We start from the raw sequence: 21,170 nt of genomic DNA on the forward strand, positions 1-21,170 counted from the left end.
ACTGGGGGCACCGCAGGGAGAACATGCAAGCACAAAAGGGAGGGGAAGGAGGTGCATGGGACACATTATGTTTGGACATCCTTAACACGACCGTTTGCTATCTGAGGGGGGAAAAGGACATTTAGGGTAAAGCGTAAAGAAGAAGTTTTGCTGCATGACACATGAACGAGCCATGCCTGAGCAAGGCTAGAGATACTGCATTCTCAGACTGCACTTTGCCTTTTGGGCACATGCAAACATATTTTACAGAGCACACGACATACTGGAAGAAAAGCAAGTCTCTCTGAATTGCAGGGAACACATTCTGAGGCCTCCATAGTACCCTCAACCTGTGGCCACTGACAGGAGAGGCTCTGAATGTTATCAAGAGGTACAGGAACGGCCAGATGAGATACAATTTACAGAGCTGTCAGCAGGGAGAAAGTTCATTCAACAGAACGGATGGCGTAATCAGTTTATGGGACTTGCTACGAGGTTAATGCTAGTCACAAAACCATTATCACAAGCCAGGTAGGGCTCAGCTGCAGTGAACCCTATAAACTTATGTAAAACATGGATAAGTGCTGGGCCCTGAGTGACTAGCAGAAGCACATCTATTAAAAATATTGCTGACTCCAGTTTAGTGCACCTAGCAGTGTGAAAAGTAGTTACATTTATTAGGGCATTGCAACCCGGCTGTGCACTTTGTTTCCCCCCCCCTGTGAAGAGTGAGGAGGGAATCGGGGTGGGGTATATTTCCAGGATGTGACTCAGTCTGAATTTCAGGTGTTGCCTACTAGCACCACTGCACTGCAATTGCATGACATAAGTTGGCAAACACCTGAGTCACATAAGGAAGAACTGGCTCTTTCTCCTGAAGGATTATTAATAAGTGCTCTAGATTTTGCAATGGCCCTAAATACTAGAAATGCTTCTAAGACATGTTAACCAGCAGGGCTTGCCTTTTTACATGTTATGACACAACAGCAGCAGTCTCTGGGGAAGTAGTCCTTCTAAAATACCAACTGCTCCTGCAGGAGGAACTGACAACAGAAAAGGAAATGGAGTTCAGCATGGAAATCTGAGCTTAATTGCTTCTAGTAACCAGGCTAGAAGGAACCTAGACCTGTGTCCCTCCTCTCTGGTATTTTCCAGTTTGAGCTGCTCTCGCTGCTGTGTAAAACTGCCATACAAACGGGGGAGGCAAACATTTGACAGCACTGTCCAGGCAAAGCAAACAATCCAAAAAAAAGAAACACTGATTTTGTAGCTACAGAAAACAATGTGAGTTCTAAATTGGTGTCCCCTTTCAAATTCCCTGCCTATACCCAGATTTGTCTAGGTGTAAGCAGCTACATTGCAAAGCCATATCCAAGTTACTGGGTCCACACCGATGCTGCACTCACTTGACTGCGGTGCTAGGAATCAGTGGGAGATATCCCATGGTTCTTAGCACTGTAATAAGCAAAGCCATACTGGGATTCTTTTCCAGCAAACCATGGAGAATGTCTGGCCTTCTAGGCACACCCAGGGAATTGTGGAAAGGCAGGATTTTTCTCACATACCCCTAGTTCCATTCAAAATGCTGCCCCTCTTTTGTTAGTTTAAAAACATTGTTCCGAGTCTTTTCCTCTCCTTAGCTATGAATACTGATATTCTGCATGACACCACAGAGACCAAGATTCACTGAAGTACAAATAGCTGGGCCTTCCCCCCATTCAACCAGCCCAAATGGGAAATTTAAGGTTACTCCAAACCAGGATTAATATTTCTGACTGAAACCCAGGAGAGTAGCAATTGGGTCACATTAGAGACAGAGAAAAAAACACAAAGAAAGATCAAATATTTACTGAAAAATTGGCCAAGTACCTTCCAGAAATATCAGGAAGCAAAACAGTAAAGCTTTCCATTAATAATACAAAGTACTTTGACTTTATACAATAATCTAGCTGTGAAAATCTGATTCCAATTTACCTGCTTCACCTGGAGTTCATCTCTTCTTCACAAATCAATCCTAGCTATCTGAAGCCAGCCCTGGCTATTGGTGGCAGTCATATTACGCATGCTGCACTTGTGAAATTCCTTTATACATGCTATTTGATGCATGCAGTCAATGAGTGAACTAGACCAAAGCTTTTGTATATAAAAACTTTAACGCCTCAAACTCATCTGAAGAATAGTATGTTTGGGACCTGCAAGACTCTTTTCAAAAGACCCAATTTCTTTGGGACAGAGTGTGTGTTAAGGGGAGAGCCTCTCTTCACAACTTGGGACAAAGCAGCTTCTCATGTGTAGTGTGGAAAGATTTCCATCCAAGTAGTCCTCAAGGCCGTGCAGCAGCCAGCCTTGCACTCCTTGACCATCAGCCCAAAAAGACTTCACTGCATACAGGATTTGCATGAAAGGCCCCTTGGTTTATTCCTACATAATGGAACTTTATAAAGATCTACTGTCCCACCCTGGAGCACGCCATGGAGAGCTGCCCTAGAAAGGTGGTTTTCCTTAGTCCTTTGCTTGCCCCATTACAATTACAGGAGACATTTGTGCTTGCAGCGATGAGCTCTTCCTCACAGCTCAACTTCATCTTTCTGCTGGAGTCTGTGGTGCTTGTAAACTTGCATTTACGACATCAGGCTGGTATGAATTCAGCATGATGGCTTCTGAAGCAGATGAGGCTGAGAAAGGCTGGCTCAGCAACATCTTCTAAATTGGAGAACAGTATCAAGGGAAATTAAAACCCCATGCGAAAAGCTCACTGGATTAAGTTTTGAACTAGACACTGAAGGCTCCTTGGTGCAAAATTCCCACTTCAGTATGCGTACAATCCACAAAGCCGCATGCAAGTCCAAGGAACCTTTCAGGAGTGCACACTTACAACGGTAGAACAGAATAGATACATCTCTTCAACAAATGAGTTTAGGTACAAAAGTTTAATAAAAACCAGAACCACCCTCAGGCACCGCAAGAAAATAAACTCGGTTAAAGATTGCGTACATCAAGATTATACATCGAGCAGGCTTTCAATGTGTTTGGTGACCATTTGGCAGGCTCCGTTCTTTTAAACAAACCTGCATGTCCAAGTTAAAAGCTAGAATCATTTACCAGAACCCCCAGTGCTAATACCCAGAGCAGTAAGCAGAGCACTTGTTCTAATATGAACAGAAAAGTGCACAGAACTTTGGAGCCCTACAAACTTGGTAATGTGCCCACGCTTTAAAAACAGCATCAACGTGACAGTGTGGTCTTAACAATTTAGACAGCTACAAAATTGCTTAAAACCTGTTTTTCTTTACTGTGTTATGTTAATTGTCAGGAACGCTGGTTCTCACTAAAAGGCAAGTTTGCAAGGGATGGGGTCTTAGTCTTTGCTTATATATCACCATTGTAGGTACGTTATAATTGCTTGGAAATCTGTTGCAAAATAATTTTGCTTTGCCCTTTAGGGCACTGGATATTATAAGGGAACCACCCAGGACACGCATCTGGCAGAGCTGAAACTAAAGGCCATTAGCCCGGATTCACGTTCTTAGAAGGTCTCTTTCTAGAAGTCTGTAATATATACTTAAACTATTGTTATATGTAAAGTAAATTAGGTTTTCAAAATGTTTAAGGAGCTTCATTTAAAATTAAATAAAATGCAGAGCCCTCCGGACCAGTGGCCAGGACCCGGGCAGTGTGAGTGCCACTGAAAATCAGCTCGCGTGCCACCTTTGGCACCCGTGCCATAGATTGCCTACTCCTGATATAGACGTACTAAATAGTACCAATTAGCTTCCATCCTTTCCTGAATATGGAAGTAGCACAATTTGACTTTTGTAGTTTAACAGGATCTCTTGACTACATCAAATCCAGGTTTTCCTGCTCAGTGAACAAGGCAGGCAGCTAGGAACGGATTTAGCTTATAGTGCTCCAAGCCTGCTGAAAATTTTTTTCTCCATTAATAATCCATTACAAACTTATTTGTAAGCTGAAGAACAAGATAACTACACAGGAATCTCTCCCTCTATAACTGTCGTATCTTCCCAACAGTAGCTGACAGTGGCTGTGACAGCACTTCCCCCACAATTTTGGGGAACTACATCTATGCAAGGAAATAGCATTGGTGGCCTGTGAAGTTCAGATCAACTAATTCTCTCTGGAAACATGACAGCTGTCCAGGAGGAGCTTACATTTCAGATCAGCATCTTCCACTTATACCAGTGTGTCTTAAGAAGTGAGGCTTTCCATTCAGTTTAGCTATACTGTAGCATACTGTGGTTTGTGCCTAGTTGTAAATTATGTGCCTAGATGCTAGGGTGCCTTTGAAATATGGCTGTTTCCATTACTGAGACTGGGATTTGTCAGATGCTTAGAATTTCAAGTTTCCTTTGGAAAAATATGAAGTAGAGAAATGCCACCTAGAACCTCACTGCTACCCCAACTGCCCAGGAATACATGAAAGAAATCAGTTCCCCATTCACTCTGGAAATGTAGCTATCTTGAGCATCCTCCCTGTTCTGGCTGCAAGAAACTGTCTTTACTTCAAGGCGAAGTTACAAAAGAAAAACGAAGCCCTTCATATACATAGACAGAAGCACTGGACGTGTATTTTGATATATTTGAGATCTTGAGCACTTTCAAACTCCTTGCCCATCCAAACAGATATTTACCCATGTTAAAGATTGAAGTGGTGTTTATTAATATAGTCGCCAGCTCACAAGACAAAGGTTTCTGCAGATATGAATTTAACATCTTATCAGGAAAACTAGAATACGAGCCCACCCGCCCACAACCCCCTATTAGATTGCCCACTTTTTGGAACAGCTGTAACCGTTATAATTGTGATCTCAGTCTCTTTAGTAAGAGTGCATAGGATATAATGCAGACCTGGAATAATAAGTTTTTCAAATGAAGGATCTTGTCCAGCAAGAAAAATATGCCTCCTGGCCAAAAACTTTGTTATATGTATGTAAACAGTCTAAAAAGGCTAATGTACAAAACACCATTTAGACAATAGGCATCTGGCAGCATTTTCAGATTTTTTTAATTTATTCTGACATGCTATAAAGGAATAAATTACACTGTTAAAGAATTACCAGCAATAAAAGTACTTTTTTTTCTGCTGGGCTAAAGTAAGAGCGAGGAGGAAAGCCCAGCGCAGTAACCAATGTGAACACTGCACAGTGTGAGGCTGTCCAAGAACAAGAGTTAATTTGATCATATCCACTTCACAAGAACTTGAAAGAAAATGCCTTGGTTTAAAACCCTCCAAACACTTCCATTCTAAATTTTCAAAACTAATAATCACAAGTCAGTCCAGCCAATGCAAGACAATGGCAATGCTTGTGGGTTGTCAATACTGGGGTCTTCAAAAGATGCCAATCTCTTGTTAGAGAAGGCTGGGTATCAATGCAGCAGGTTATAAAAAATGCTAGACTGCCCTTCCCCCTCAAGGAAAAAAAAATACAAAATTTATTTAAAAACAAAAGTGAGGAAGAATTACAATACTAAATCTAAAATGATTTAGAAAGAAATATGACTTTTTGCTTAACAAATGGCCTTGCAATTGTCTGTTTAAAAAAAAAGGGAGTGTTGTTGATTTCTTTAGACTGAATTAACAAGGCAAATTTAAAAAAAAAATTCTCATTTCCTTACAGAAAGTTTAGTTTTTAATGAACTTGTAAACAAAAAAGCTCCCATTTCAAAATAAAAACAAAATCCCAGATCATATAGATGTTTACAGTGATTACATTTATCTAAGCAACTTACATACAGGTTCAGTTGTAAGATGTTAACTAAATTTCTGTGACAAATATGCTGTTTTTCCTTTTATACCAAGAACATTATAGAGTTAATGCAGAGTCCTAAAGATTATCTAGTAGTCGCTAAGTTTCTCTTAAGTCTTCACTTTAGATGCTGTTATTTCTAGCACAGGTAAGCAGGCAGAGTCTTTCATACGCTTAAAAACTGGAATCTTTGGTTACTACCATGTCAGCTGGCTTGGTATGTTGCACATAGAAGCCAACAATTTTAAGAATGTTTTAAGTGTACAACTTTCAAAACCCAGGGAGGAATAACCAGAAAGAGTGCACAATTGTGAGCATTTACAATTATCACAACTGTTGCTGAAGACTGTTCATGCCATTCTTCCAAAACAATGAGATCTCATAAGCAGTGTAGTTCAAAGTAAGAAGGTAACAAATTGGCATATGCACAATTTTCTCCACCATTTTGTGTCAACTATTTAGTTAACTTTTCCACTTGAAAAAATGCAATAGAAAACCGGACACCATGTTTCACTATCTCAGTAATTCACAATTACAGCTGCTGCTACAACTCAAAGTGCAGCCTCACCAGCGCTGCCCAGAGCCAGTTTATACTGAAATTAAGTTCTTTACACCAAGTAAATGGTTGCCCACAACCACTGGCAAGTGTACGTATGAACTAAAATTTCTAGGATTTGGGGAGTGTCAAGTCCTGCTCCGATCTGCTCTGCTTCATTTGTTCCTCTCCTCATGCTCAGAAACCTGTAAGATAAACAAAGGCAACTTACTGATATTTGAAAAGAAAAGGACTAGCCCCTGGGATGCAGGGTTAAACACAAATAGTTATGGTCATTTACAGGGGAAATGTTCCATTTTAGAAAGGTATGGTCCCTGCTTTCCTTTTCTAAAGCTAAACATGGTTTGACTGATCACTATTCTGAATGAACACCACATGCTTATAAATGGATAGCAACAGTATTCATATGCACTAACTAGATGCAAAGTCCTTCAAATGGGCATTCAGTCTGGCAGCCAGCCATATACTTTAACAAGATGTGTTCTCGCCACTAGGAAGCAAGGTGTAATTTCACAGAGTTGTTTTCTACTTGTCTGTAATGCCCTGTGTGTGTATTTTGCAGACTGTCACCACAGGTCACCTGATGGCAGTACATATGTACTGCCTCTCTGAGGAGCATCAAGTGGCAGGAAGCAGATTTTATCCTTTTCTTTGGGGCCAGCCTGATTAGAACCATTTTGGAAAGGTGCAGAAATACTTTAAAATGCCTTTTCACTCCACTATGAAGCAACTACAAATCCGCTGTTTTGCTTCATATCCTTATTTTAAAAAGGCATATTGTGCTGTGTTGGGTGGGAACCATTGCTTTAGCTAGACACCAATGGACCCTCAGGGCTCCATTTATGCCCTTTGCAGTTGTCTACTTTTAATGGTGCTACTAGGAATGCTCAGGTTTAAAAAGAATTGTAGGCAGGCTCCAGACTCTAAGAAACACTGAAGTGTTGTAGTGAGATGTTCACAAATCAAGGAGCATTTTATGAATGAATGTCTCTGGCCATCTGATAGGACTTTCTCCCTCCTCCCCTTTAAATTCATTTGAGAGCAGTTAATTCTGTTCTCAAAACAGATGCAGCCACTAGATTTACTGCACAAGAAACCTATCAAATCACCCTCATGAGAAGTCATTTCGGTACCCCCAAAACCTTTAAAGGTGACCAATAAGTATTTTAAAATTGGACTTGTGGCCGTTATTATTTCATGAGGGATAAAGGCCTGAAAGGTTGGTTTTTTTTTTTTTTTAAGTTCAAAAAGAGGCATTTCTATGGGAAGTTTGAACACTAATGACTTACTGAAGGGACTAAAATGCTGAAACTTTAACAGATTTCTTTTAACCAGAGTCAATCATTTAAACAGATTTAAAAAAATAATTTTAAGACCAGCGATTAAAAAAAATCCCTTTCCTTTAACTGCTCAGCTTTTAGCTCTTGTGATGTCACCATTTCACTAGTTCTGTAGTCAGAGAGCCTTCCAGAATACACAGGATTTAGATTTCTAATGGAAACAAGCAAAAATACACTTTACGATCTGTAAAGAAAACTGAACTTCAAATAAAGAAGCCAAAAAGGATTAGAGTCCAAGATTCTTTTCTTCTTTGCAACTCATCTTTAATATGCCTTATCCAAATGACTGCAGCTATATGTTTTTAGTTGAAAGATAAAGGCCCATCTGACATGCTTTGCCCCAAATCATTACCCAGTTTCACACTATTCACATTCTGATAGGCTGGTAAAATAGTCTGAAGTGCACTGCACCTAATTTGAAAAGCATTTAAATTGCTCAGCAATTACGCCACCTTCTTTTAAGCACCCTCATCAAAAGCTACAGGAAAAACTACTGTTGTGCAGTCTGCATTTTTCCTGTGTGACTGTGTCCTTCTGTTGCGACAGTCTTAGCCAAGTTGACCAACGCTTCCTACAGTCTCAGCATTGGTTACAGATACTGGGGCTGTACTTTGGCATGTCATGCTGATTAGACTGGCAACCACAATCTGATACGCACATGGTCCCCCAGCAGTCTGGTCACGAGACTGTCCAACACTAGTGCCATTTTACCATATCATTTGTTCAGATGCCTTTATTACAGGGGTTCTCAGACTTCTGTAGTGGTGACCCCTTTCAAGCAGCAAGCTTCCGTGTGTGACCCCTCTTATACATTAAAAACACTTTTTTATATATTTAACACCATTATAAATGCTGGAGGCAATGCAGGGTTTGGGCTGGAGGCTGACAGCTTGTGACCTCCTCCCTCCCCATGTTATAACCTTGCGACCCCCTCAGGGGTCCCATCCCCCAGTCTGAGAACCCCTGGTCTATTACTACACACCTATCACTGTTAGAGTCACTGCATTTTGGAAATTCTTGTAAGTTGCACTTTTACAACAAAGACTGCACTACTGTACTTGTATGAGGTGAACTGAAAAATACTATTTCTTTTGCTTATCATTCTTAGTGCAAATATTTGTAATAAAAATATACATGGATTTTGAAAACACAATACTATATATATGAAAATGTACAAAAACATCCTAAAAATATTTAATACATTTCAACTGGTATTTTATTGTTTAACAGTGCGATTAAAAGTGCAATTAATCACAATTAATTTGAGTTATTGCAATTAAATCGACAGCCCTAATATGTACACATTTATTTAAGCAATTTCAGTTTAGTATTTTCAGATTAACTGTAGATTCTCAGTATGCTAGAAAACAGTGAATTATATTGCTTATTTACTGGATAATTAACTTTTGCAAATAATTTGAGTCAGGCTGCATTAGGATGAAAACTGGAATTTAAACACAGAAAATGGCATTTTTATTCAACAAAACTTTGCTTATCAAAACATATTTCACATTTACAACTAAATGATTTAGCAAACAGAGGGATTAACTGTGTTGGGCAGTGAATTAAAATCGATTATTTCAGATCAGCTCCAGTTACTTTCACTTCAGCACATTTGAAAATCTGACCCAGCTGAAGTTCCTTTTTGCCTAGGTCTCTTGAACATGAGAAGAGCCTCCTACACTTCTTGGGCCATCCTTCAAACTTTTAAAACTGGAAGATTTCATTCCCTCTCCGCGTGGTTTTTATTTACAGACTGGAAGACAGACAAGATTTCCTGCTTTTTCAACTCCCAATTGATTTCTCAACTTTGAATTAGTTCAAATGAAGCAAATATTCACTGTGCCTGCAGAAGAGGCTACTGCTGTTAAAAGCAGTAAAAAATTCTTCAAAAAATTCTGGTTCCAGGTGCTCAACTAGTGACTGCCAACAATTCAGTGGTGTGTCTTTGTTTAAATCATTAGCAAACATGTACGGCTTGAACGGTTTACCTCCAGCCCTGAAATTTATTGTGGTTGGCATAACTGAGTGATTACTAGATGCCAATGCTATAGCAGCATCTTCAGCAGTTAAGGCATCTACCCTGGTACTTTGGGTTGACAATATTGACAAGAAAAGGAGATGGAGTAAATGATTGATCCATCCGCTTTCTTACTGCCTGCAATTTAACTTTGTTCATTATTTCCTTTCTTCAGTGTCTCTTGATGTTCCTTTCTAAATTTCAACACCATCAGCAATCTTTCTGCAGTTTATCCAAGGCAACAGAAAGGTTTCAGTATATGAGGCATGCACTCTACGTTTCTCTTCAGCCTGATGTTGACTACTTCAGCTGTGATAGTTCCATCTATTTTGCCAACCATTTGCTTCACAAATAGTCATCAGAACAGGTCAGTTCTTAATAAATACCTCAAGAGTCAACTAATCCCATTGCATATATTGGGTGATAATTGGTTTGGATCTTCCTCCTCTCTTCAGCAAAGCTGAGGCAAAGTGGTTGTTAGGAAATTATTTTTAAATTTCAACATTTTCATTTATTCCTGGAGGTGTATTTTAGCTAAAAGATCAAATGAGCACTGCATCCCTAAGTTTCAGGGTCCCTTCGTTATTTTCTTCTAAACATCTTCTCCTCTTTTTTACATGTGTAGCATTGTCTATGATGCTACACACTTGAATTTTTGTTCAAATTGTTACAGCTTTTACTGCTACTGGTAAGTATTCTGCTGTGTGGATATTTCCTGATGTATCAATTGTTCCTGTAAGACAGACAACCCCATCTTCTGTTGTCACACAAGCACATATTACTGGATCATTGTGTACGTTGCTCCACTCATCAAGACTCAGATTACTGAATTTCCCATCAAAAATTTTTTTCCACTAGTTCAATTTCATTCTCACACTGTGTCCAGTAACATTCCAGCATTGTCTGCTCTGCCAGTGGAGTGTAGGCTCATCATAATGATTGAGCCTCGTCAATGAAATGTTTGCTCTGAACAAGACGAAAGGGAGAATTTGTTGCATAAACGAACCAAGATATCTTGTCACCAAAGGAGTCTGGCTGGAATTGGCTGGTCTTGATCACTAACGCATCCATGGTTTTACTGGATCAAGTCTTTTCTTGATTCAGTTAATTTACTGTCTGACATACATTTAGTTGCAGCAATCTGCTGGTACCAGCAGATGACTCTGAAGTTGTAGATACTGCAGATGGATGTTCATAAACCCTTATTGTCTAAGATGGACCCTGAAAACAAAATGGTAGAAGTCACTCATTGAGTATTACTCAGTGTTGCTTAAAAATAAATAAGACAGATTACAAATGAAACACGCACCCTACTAGAGCTGTTTGTACCACTGTTTAATTAATTTATTCCGAACCTAGTTTTATAGGAACATATCTATTTAAAAACCCTTATTTCTAGCAACATATCAGACAGCGTGAAAAGAAAAATCCCTTTAAATGTTAAAATTCATAAATGCCTAATCAAACTTTACTTTTAAACAGGAAATCTCCACCTAGGATGTTTGATTGTACTGCACAATAAAAAAAAGTTATATCAGAAGTTGAACAGCAACAGTAAAAATGTAATTGATAATTTGTGGGGGTACTTAATATACCAATTATATTTTGAACACAAACATTTTGAAATTGGTAAGTAATCAATCGATCTACCCAAAACACTAATTTGTGACAAACTACGTTATCATTTACTAACATAGTAAGACATGGTAGGCAGTCCATAAGAATGGTGGAAAAATAAGTTTACTAACCAGTTAATCCAGATTGTTCAGATATGTCCACAACATCTTCAAAATCACTGCCTTCTGAAGAGCTTTTTGCATCATGCTTCATTCTGACAACCAGACCTTGCAACTCTGTTGTACTGCTTACATTTTGCATATGTTACTTTTATACCCAGAGGTACAATTTTTTATTTTAAATATGTCCTGCAGCCATGGCAGGTCTCTCCCCGTCCCTCTTTCCCCAGTGTTGAAATGAATAGAGCAGGGGTTCTCAGGACAAATGTTTTGGTGGCCTCACAGTGTGGCCACCAACTCTTGCTAGTGGCCACTCATATTTTTTCCTAAAATACTTGTAGGCTGGTGCCTGAAGCCTGGTGTCCAGCTGCTGAAACAGACAGGAGATGGGGTCTGAGGATGGAGCCAAAAACATGGCCAGAGTCTTATGCCCCACCTCCCCAGGGCTGAAGCCCAAAGCCTGAGCCCCACTGCACCGGGAAGGTGGGGAACTCACTGGCTGCCTGCTCCTCCAGCATTGTGCCCCATGTCTCTCCGGAGAGGGGCTGGCTCCAACTCTTACTGGCAGCCCTGCAACCAATACCAAGGTGGCGCATCCAGGAGTAACAGGGAGAGGCTGCTACTTCGCCACTCCTTTCCCTCTCCCCATCACAACCCAGGAGGCTGTGGCCGCAAGAAAAGCCCCTGGTGGCAGGATTCGAGAAACACTGTGCTAGAGACTGCTCTCTGAAGAACGTTATCCCTTCTTCCCAGTGTCCTGTTTTCACTCCAGCATTGCACCCTTCTGCTCCTTCTCCCTTGTTACAAAACTCCTCTACCCAGACCCAGAAAAAACAAAAGGATTAGCAATCCAAGCTATAAAACAGGAGTAGGAGACCTCCTGGTGGGCTCAGTGGATGATCCTGATGATATACATCTCCTGAAGTTAAGAGGACTGGTCCAACTCTTATTACGACTTTGCTAGTCTCTTGCACCAAGCAGTACAGCCTGTGGGTCCACCACAGGATCAAGCTATTACAGTACATGACTTATGTCATTTATAAAGCTTCACCTCAAAAATTAGAATCAGAGGAAAGCATTTTATATAGAAAAGCATCCTTTAACTCCACGTTTTTGAAAGAGGCTCACGGATTCAGCATATGTATTTTTTATTTAAGTGTTTTAAGAGATTACAGCAAGTTTAAGCCTTAACATATTCTGTAGTAAATTCAAACTTCATTTTAAAAACAGGTTTATTTTTAAAGAGAATTTTTTTTTTAAATTTAAAAATCCTGTTTTTGTATTTTTTCAAAAAAATTTATATTCACCATTTAGCAAGGAGAATCACAGAACAGTTCTTTTGTAGCGGTTAACTGAAACGAGTGACATGAATAACTGTCAAAGATTCTTTCCTTTGGTGTTTCCCTCCGTGAAGATTAAACTTGCAAATCAAGCTTTAAGAATTTGCATCAACTGCAGTTAGGGTTGGGAATTTGATCAGTCCAAAACAACTGACTTCAAAAAAATGTCAAATATGGAAAACCACTAAAGCACTAATTTATCACAATAGTAACAACAACAACAACAAAAAAGGTAACACTTTATGGTCTCCAATAGGCTTAGCTTTAGATACTTGTGCCTAATTATGACAGGAAAGTTATTTCACTTAGAAAAATGTGAAGCATGTGAAAACATTCTAATAAATAAGAATTACTTTTTGAGCAATGTGAATGTTATGCAAGAAAGCCTCTGTGTAAGCTTGTCTCTTACCAACAGAAGTTGGTCCAATAATAGATATTACATCACTCACCTTTGTCTCTCTAATATCTTGGGACCAACAGGGTTACAACAATAATAATAACAGGAGATATACCAATCTCCTAGAACGGGAAGGGACCTCGAAAAGTCATTGAGTCCAGCCCCCTGCCTTCACTAGAAGGACCAAGTACTGATTTTTGCCCCAGATCCCTAAGTGGCCCCCTCAAGGATTGAACTCACAACCCTGGGTTTAGCAGGTCAATGCTCAAATCACTGAGCTATTCCTCCCATTCCCAACAATGCAAGACTGAACAGTTACAAAAGAAAAATTAAACAGAAATCAAACACATGGCATATGTAAAAGTGAAGTAAATTTTAAATGCACTAATGCTAGGTAGGTAGCAGGCCAACTCTTCAAGCATCTTGCTTTTCATAATCTTTTTCTTCAGCTTCAACTACTTCATCTATTTCTGCCATCAAATTCATCAGTATCTCGTTCCTCTTCATCCGATAAATACTGAGTCAACTCTTAATCTGCCATTTTCTTCTCTAACTTTAAATTGTGACACATGGTCACCAGTTTCCCAGCACTGATGGGCTTCAGTTCACTTCTGGTTTCTGAATGGATGGGGGATTCCCCAAACTCACAAATTTTGTTTTGTACATGCAGTTGTACAGGGAATCACTTCTGCCACTGTAGCTAGAGTGCAAGGAGGACACAACCCTTTTCATCATGATTAAGGAGCAAGCTCTTTTGATTCCCTGCTGGGACTGCACACCATATTGTTTTGACACTGAACAGGCTACCTCTTACTTTATAATTTGCTACCTCCATCAGAATTGTTTGCACATTTGTATATGCTTTAAAATTTGTATATGCTTTAAAATTTGCAACAGTTACTAAAGGGTCACAAGCTGAATGAATGTTTCGCCACAAAGGTCTTGGCTCTACAAGTGCGGATCAAGAAGGCAGGCAGCATTATGTGCAGGAGTGATCATTTGGTTTTTCCATGATACTGTTTTGTCTATTATCTTTCCTCTTCAGCTTTTGTATGTGATTGTGTTCAGTATTCTCAAAAAATTGTATCGATCAGCAACTCATTCTTGGCATCAGACAATGTTCAACTATAGTTTTCCGTAATCTGAATGGACTGAGCTATGGGGTACAAGCAGTGAAATGAACTTTCAACTTTACATTCGAGACACTAAGACTGTCAGTGTAGAGCACTCGGGGGCAGCACCTGGCTACCCCTTTTTCCAACAGCTGTTTACTGAATGACCTTTTGCATATTTGAAGATCTCTGAAACGTTTAATAGAAGATATCCATCGTGTATGACAATGCTTCTTAGTGTGGAGGATCCTGAGTCCTGTACTCAATAACGCTGAAGAATGGCTGTTTTTTCAAAAACCTGATAATGCTTTTCATTTTTGACACGTCAGGAGAAAGTTATCAGATCTCACCATGAAAAGCTGCCTCATATGAACAGCACAAATGACAAAGAAAGTGTGGACACGTATTTGTTAAAGCCCAAGCAGCTTTTGTATTAGTCATGTTGTTGGTCACAACCAAAATAATCTTTTCTGGAGCTAATTCATTGATTACATTATTACACTGGTCAACGATATACTGGGCTGTGTGGTGATTCTCAGTTGTGCACTGAAACGAGTAAAGCACTGTGGAGTTATCATGAAGTTGATGGAGCATTCTGTGACTATAGCTCCATCCACCAAATACCAGAGACAAGTGAGGAACTTGCATAATAAGTACACCAATTCTTTTTCACATCGTCTGCTTTGGCATTCAGAAAACTTCCTATGAACTGTATCCTACTAGGTACTTCGTAAATAGGATACAACTTATGAAAAAATTCTAGCATATGAGGATTTTTGATGGTATAAAATGGTATACTGCTGGCATAAATATCTCTGCCAAATGTAGTAAAGTTAGGTTTTTTCTGATCATGGCACATTCTATCCAAAAGCCTCTTAAAAACAATTTGATTATGATCATCTGAATACTTTCCATGAGTAGGAGTTTTCGATGCTGAAGCAGGTAGAGTATCAAAATTCTTATCAGAAGATGAAGTGGAATTAACTTCACTTTCCCTCATATCACCGTCTTTATAGAAAATCCCAGCATGCTTCATGATGCTGCCAGAGACAAAGCTGGAGTGCACAGAAGAAAAATTTTGATGCAGACCAATTTTCCCTACCTTGCTCTTTGACTGCAATAATCTTTGCTAGTAGCTGGACACATCGTAAGAATTCATCAAAGTGTTTCTCCATTCTATCTACATGTCATACTCAGGAGAACAGAACCTGCACTTAGCTTTAACAGTTTTTCCATGTTCATGTCTAGTAAAAAAGTTTCCATACAAATGATTCTGGGTTTGCCCAACTCTGCATATTTTATGTAACAGTCATTAATGTGTCTCTACTTCTGGAATGCTCTCCAGATTATGAAGTATCTCTTATATTTCAACCAACTAGTTGCCAATCTATTCTGTTTGTATCTGCTGCTGCTACAGAAGATTCCAGCGAATCAAAACATTTTTGGGCATGCTGCCCTCTCCCTCCCAGGACCTTTACAGATTTCCAGATCACATGAAAGGAAGAGGGAGCTCTTCCTCCCTGCAGCAAACACAATGGATTCATAAGCAGCAGCAAGAGAAACACAGCAGGAAAGGAGACGCCTTTATTGAGATGTGATGTCAGAACCCCCTCATTAGCACAGGACTTTTCAGATTATCGGTAAGATTTGGCTGGGGTTAACTGTGAGCATTATAAAGGAGATTTTTGTTGAGGGGAATAGTTGGAGTTTATTTACACATGCATTTAATGCTGCTGTTTGCTTTGCTGACGTGAGGAAGGGGTTAGGGGGTTAATAGCTCAGATTCTTTTCTTTGTTTAGAGACAGGTTTAATGACTGTGCAGTGTCTCTGTGTGTGTTGGGGAAGAAAGTATAATTACTGTGAATGACTTCATCCCCAACCCTCGAGTTAATTTCTTATGTTTGGTCAGTTCAGAGTAGACTGCAAGCTCTTCTGAGTAGGGACTATGTCTTAAATTTGTTTAACGTGCTTTATAAACAGCTATGTACATTGACGGCCTGGTATAAAGAAAAACACAAACACACACTATTTGTTCTATAACGTTCTAACCAGTCAAGATGCTCAACTTTCACCTTTTCCCAACAGATGGCATTAGCATGTAATAGGGTGAGCGACCAGTATGTTCAAGTTGGCTTGCTAACATATGGCATCATGGTTGATGCAATTAAAAAGGTAGCTGCCAGCTACATCAGGCCATTCTTGCTGGAATACTTGGTAGTGGTTAAGTAGGCCCTCAGCTGACCTGCCTGCTAAGTGCAGCACTCACCTCAAGAACAAGTTTTAATATCCCAGATTGGTCTGCCAGTAAAAGAATGCTGGAAGTCAGAATTGTGCAGTGGCTTCCACAGCACTTCCTTGCATTATTAGCCTTAAACTTAACCTGTTAGCTTACTGACTTTCACACCTAGTTTGACTGCAGCTTAAATTCTAACCAAGGATTATCTGAGGTTTCTCTTTTGTTTCAGCCATGCTTGGCACAAGGACTACTATAGTAGTAACTAGTACTTCATCAATGGATTATAATCTAATACAGCACATGCATTGTGAAGGTAAGATTGAAATCATTTCCTTGCTCAAAGAGCTGAGTTTTAAAAGTAGCAAGAAAACATATTCAAAGTAGTCCCTAGGGCTTTTCCAGCAGAATTCAAGTGTTCAAACTGAAGCATGTTTAGTCTCAAAAAGAAGTTTTGGAAAGCAATTGCATCTGAACATTTCACAACATTTCCCCACAAACCCATCATATAAAAACTTATGTTTTATACCAAGAAGTCTGAAAACCAAGAACATCCAGCCACTTCGAAATGAAAAGATGGAAAATTGTGACTTTCTGGGATAAAACCTTGAAGTACAACAGCAGTTCAAGATTATACCTGAATTTGAGCAAGACATTCCAGGCTTACTGGTCCTTTCCTGGCCTTTGGGCCAAGTGAGGCTGAATGCTGGACGTATTAATATTAGGAGGAAGCCAACTGATGAAACCATATCATTCACAGTTTTCCATTTTCACTGCTGAACAGATGCAGAACTGAAAAAAACCCACAACACTCCTATAACTGGAACAGAGCAGAACGCAAAGTCTCCAGGTACTGGCCCTAGTTAATGAGAACTATCCCTTAAAAGTGTTAGGTCTAGGATTTTGGATTGTATCATTTATCACATTCCCAACACCAAGTCAGTTTTTTGTTTTGGAAAAGGGGTTAATGCGGGAGCAAAAAGATGCAGTGGTTAAAATGACCCAACATCCCCAAAAGAAATGATATGAAGAACAAGGACATTTTGGTTTAAAGTTAGTAGTCAAATTCTCCAAGGACGTCTTTTTTTTTTTTTTTTTTTTAAACAAACAGCCAAATGTGTGTTTTTAAACCACCTCCTTGATCTAACACTTAAATCACTGGCATTATCCAATTTAGTGTTTAATTTTTTTCCTGTAACGTCACTTGGTTCTTGGCTACTAACCTTTCATGTTACTCTTGGATTTGTCAGTTTGCTTGCCTGTGGGGGTTTGGGCCTGCTGCCCCTGCCCACTGGAAGAGGCGGCTTGCTGTGCTGCTTTCTGCTTTAACATTGTCCAGTCGAATGTGTAGTCATATTGGTGGTTCAGGGTCCTAGAAGACAGAGAAACACTTACTGCAACGCATGACTACCTTACTGTGAATTTCAAGCCAGTATGCTGAGAACTGAAGCTAGAAGTTAATCTTCAAAGCACTTTACAAAAACAATTAACAGTAGTGTACAAATGCTAAATATTAATAATTGAAAGGAATCCTTGGAGTAAGCTTGAGAGCCATTTGGTAATGTCTGCTTCCCTCATTCACACAGATATCTGCATCTGTAGAAGTACTTCTGCATAGCCCAGCTTCTCCTTCTACCTACACTGAAGTCATGATAACCCAACATCATGGGTCTGTTCTCAGTGGTACTGGACTACAGAATAAGGAGTAATGGTCTCAAGCTGCAGTGGGAGAGGTTTAGGTTGGATACTAGGGAAGACCTTTTCACTAGGAGGGTGGTGAAGTACTAGAATGGGTTACCTAAGGAGGTGATGGAATCTCCTTCCTTAGAAGTTTTTAAGGTCAGGCTTGACAAAGCCCTGGCTGGGATGATTTTGTTGGGGATCGGCCCTGCTCTGAACAGGGGTTGGATTAGATGACCTCCTGAGGTCCCTTCCAACCCTGATAGTCTATGATTCTTTCTTTATATTGTATTATAGGAAAGATGTGGTGCTATAAAGTCATAACTCTTCAGTGTAAGATGATTTGTAAGATCCCAAAGATTACAGAGGGTCAACAACAACTTGCATTATTAAAAGGCAATTTACAGAGAAAACAGTTGGTCTTGTGTTCTTGTTTGCTTCTTTACAGTGTAAAAAGCATTAATGGGTTTTTAAACACCATTCCCTCCCCTCAAATAAACTTCCAGGACACCAGCAGATCTATATGTAGCCCCAATCCTCACAGCACCCAAAAACCTCCCATTGGTTCTTCTAGTGATCCAAATCCCATAATCCTCTTGCTACTGAGAGTTGTGGGTGATAGTGAGATGTGGGACAATTTCAGACATTTTGTGGGTTGAGGATGAAGAGGAATCAAAGTCACTGAGCTAGGTCATTGCCAGAGCGGAACAGATCAATAGAAAAGATCCTCTTCCTTCACAGCCAGTTTCATGTTGTGCCACATTTCCTGGTTTTCTAAAATTGTAGTTTGCACTCTAATTTTAAATGATTTCTTGAAGTAAACTAGAAGTCTCCGTATTCCAGGAGTTGTTTAAAAAACAAAAAACACAAAAAAACCTAGCTCTAATGAAGATTCATGAAGCAGTTATTTTTCATTTGAGTGCTGACACAATTAGATTTCTAAAATCATTGTGCTACATTTTGAGACTGACCTGAAAAGAATACGGAATAATTGCCTCAGATACATGTAATCAGGTGCCTCTTCAAAGCGCAGGCCACGACAATAGTTCAGGTACATGGCAAATTCTGCAGGAAATCCCTGTAAGCAACAGCATTAGTCAAACTATGACCCGCAATGAGGAGCCATTTGTAAGGATTCGGCAATCAAAAAGCCATAGCCAATGTTTAACAGCAAAAGTTAAAAAATGGATTTGGGTCTTAGGAGAAGGCAAGAATTTAAGTCTCTGTTTTGGCCCCATTTTGCTCATCTGGTCACCTGACACCAAAGAATTCATTCCTTTTCCAGTCTTAATTCACAGGACCTTAATATGATGTCTGTAACGTAAAAATAAAGATATATCTCCAACCAAAGCACCTAATTAAAACTGAAAATATACCAAATGCTTTATTCTTTTATACCTTTCCCCTTTTATTCTAGTTATGCTTAGTTCTTAAAAATCCTTTGCCCGAACAGAAGTGGTTACAATTCTTCAGAAAACTCAAAGTTACTCATACAGGCATTATACATAAAAACAGAAGCTACTGCTTAGTGCTCCTTGGGACTTAATCATGAAAAGTCTCCTACTTTGAGAACTGGCATCATAATGTGAATTTCTGTGTAATAAGTGCTGCTTAAACACCCTATTCTTAAGGATAAAATAGTTATTTGCATAAACAAATGCTCTAGTGTTGTAAGAGAAAAAGCAAGAGGAGGGAGAACTCAGTGACAGATACTTCTAAAATTTGTCACCTGTAAGAAGCAGAACTATATTTCCTACATTCACTATACAGTGGATTTGCAGGATTGCCGTTAGACCCAATGGACTCTTGGAGGACACCTAACCAACAAAATAATCTATTCTGGAGATGGGTAAAAAGCAGGCGTCTATGCCTGTGCCTTTGATGCCATGAGATGCTGACATCTGCAGCCCCAGAGAGGGTACAGTGAGCTGGTGCTCTGAAATCCCAGATGACAGTATTAGATGATTGTTTTTCTGCAGTTAGGCCTCTCAAGTGGGATTCCATAGGGGTCCATTTTATTGCTTCTTCCATTCAACAGGTATAGGAGACTATTAGGAAACATGGGCTGCTGAGTCTTCCCTCACAGCACTGGATGAGCTCTAGCTCCATCTCATCCAATCTTTCCTGTGACGTGAGTGTTCTATTTGCAGCTCAATGAAATACTTTGAGAAGAATGTGGTTGACACTCAACCCAGATAAACCTGGCTGAGTGCTTACATGGTGAGAGCAAGTAGAACTGGCAAAGGTGAAGATTTATATTGTTCAGATCCCCCAAAACAAGGCTCTGCCTGCCTTATTTATATTTGCAAATTAAGGATCTTGTTAGATTGCCAGCTGCACCTGCTGTTCAAGCAGCAATGGCTAGCAGGAGAATTCTAGTGAGTAGAGAATGCAGTTTATTTAAAGTGCTTGGACTATGTGTCCAACACACTGGACATGTCCTTTGAGTTTCTAAGGAATGATGTCATGTGGTGAAAAAGTTATTTTCCATTTACTCTTACCTTACACAAAACCTCAACAGGAGTGGACATCTTCTTTTCACTAATCTTTTCATACTTTTGCTTCTTTGTTGCTGCCTGTGGAACATGTGGGTCACAATATAAAAAGATGTTGTGCAACACTGGATTAACAAGGACAGTAGCAAAAAATAAAAATCAAACTGACAGGGAAAGTCCTTTGTGAACCAGAAGTTTTGTTTGTTTGTTTTTTAAAAGTGAAATCTCCAAGTCCCACATACTTAATACCAGATTGACCTTCATTCCCTCTGCAATAAGATTTGGACACAGTTTAATACCATTTATTGCAGTCTAAGGCTTCCATCACATGGCACAACTCGTGTCTTTCTAGCTGCTGCTTTTGTCCACTCAGACCATACTTGAATATCCATTAATTCCAATTCCTGAGCTCCCTTCAGCTGCTGCCTGTGTTTTTTAGTGAGCAACCATTACATTAGATTGAGGCTGAACAGTTCTAGTATTTCACAAGCAGACTGCCTGTTTAAAAACCTTACA

At 39.6% G+C, this 21,170-nt stretch overlaps 1 protein-coding gene across 6 annotated transcripts in view; it reads right to left on the minus strand.

Annotated features, from left to right (window-relative positions):
• Positions 1 to 4,978: 4,978 nt before the first annotated feature.
• Positions 4,979 to 21,170, minus strand: part of CSNK1A1 (casein kinase 1 alpha 1) — a 49,434-nt gene continuing 33,242 nt past the window's right edge. The window contains exons 8-11 of one of the 6 annotated variants that reach the window (XM_030573847.1): positions 20,661 to 20,735; positions 19,131 to 19,237; positions 17,739 to 17,851; positions 4,979 to 6,485 (exon numbers count right to left, since the gene is read on the minus strand). In XM_030573847.1, coding sequence (XP_030429707.1) covers positions 6,478 to 6,485; positions 17,739 to 17,851; positions 19,131 to 19,237; positions 20,661 to 20,735 — 303 coding nt within the window. In that variant the 3' untranslated portion in view covers positions 4,979 to 6,477. Of the gene's footprint in view, positions 6,486 to 8,891; positions 10,882 to 17,697; positions 17,852 to 19,130; positions 19,238 to 20,660; positions 20,736 to 21,170 lie in introns of those variants that run through there. The other 5 variants (XM_030573843.1, XM_030573845.1, XM_030573842.1 and 2 more) reach the window with 5 other exon arrangements.

This window comes from Gopherus evgoodei, chromosome 8 (genome assembly GCF_007399415.2).
Source record: "Gopherus evgoodei ecotype Sinaloan lineage chromosome 8, rGopEvg1_v1.p, whole genome shotgun sequence".
NCBI classification, from domain to species: Eukaryota; Metazoa; Chordata; order Testudines; family Testudinidae; genus Gopherus; species Gopherus evgoodei.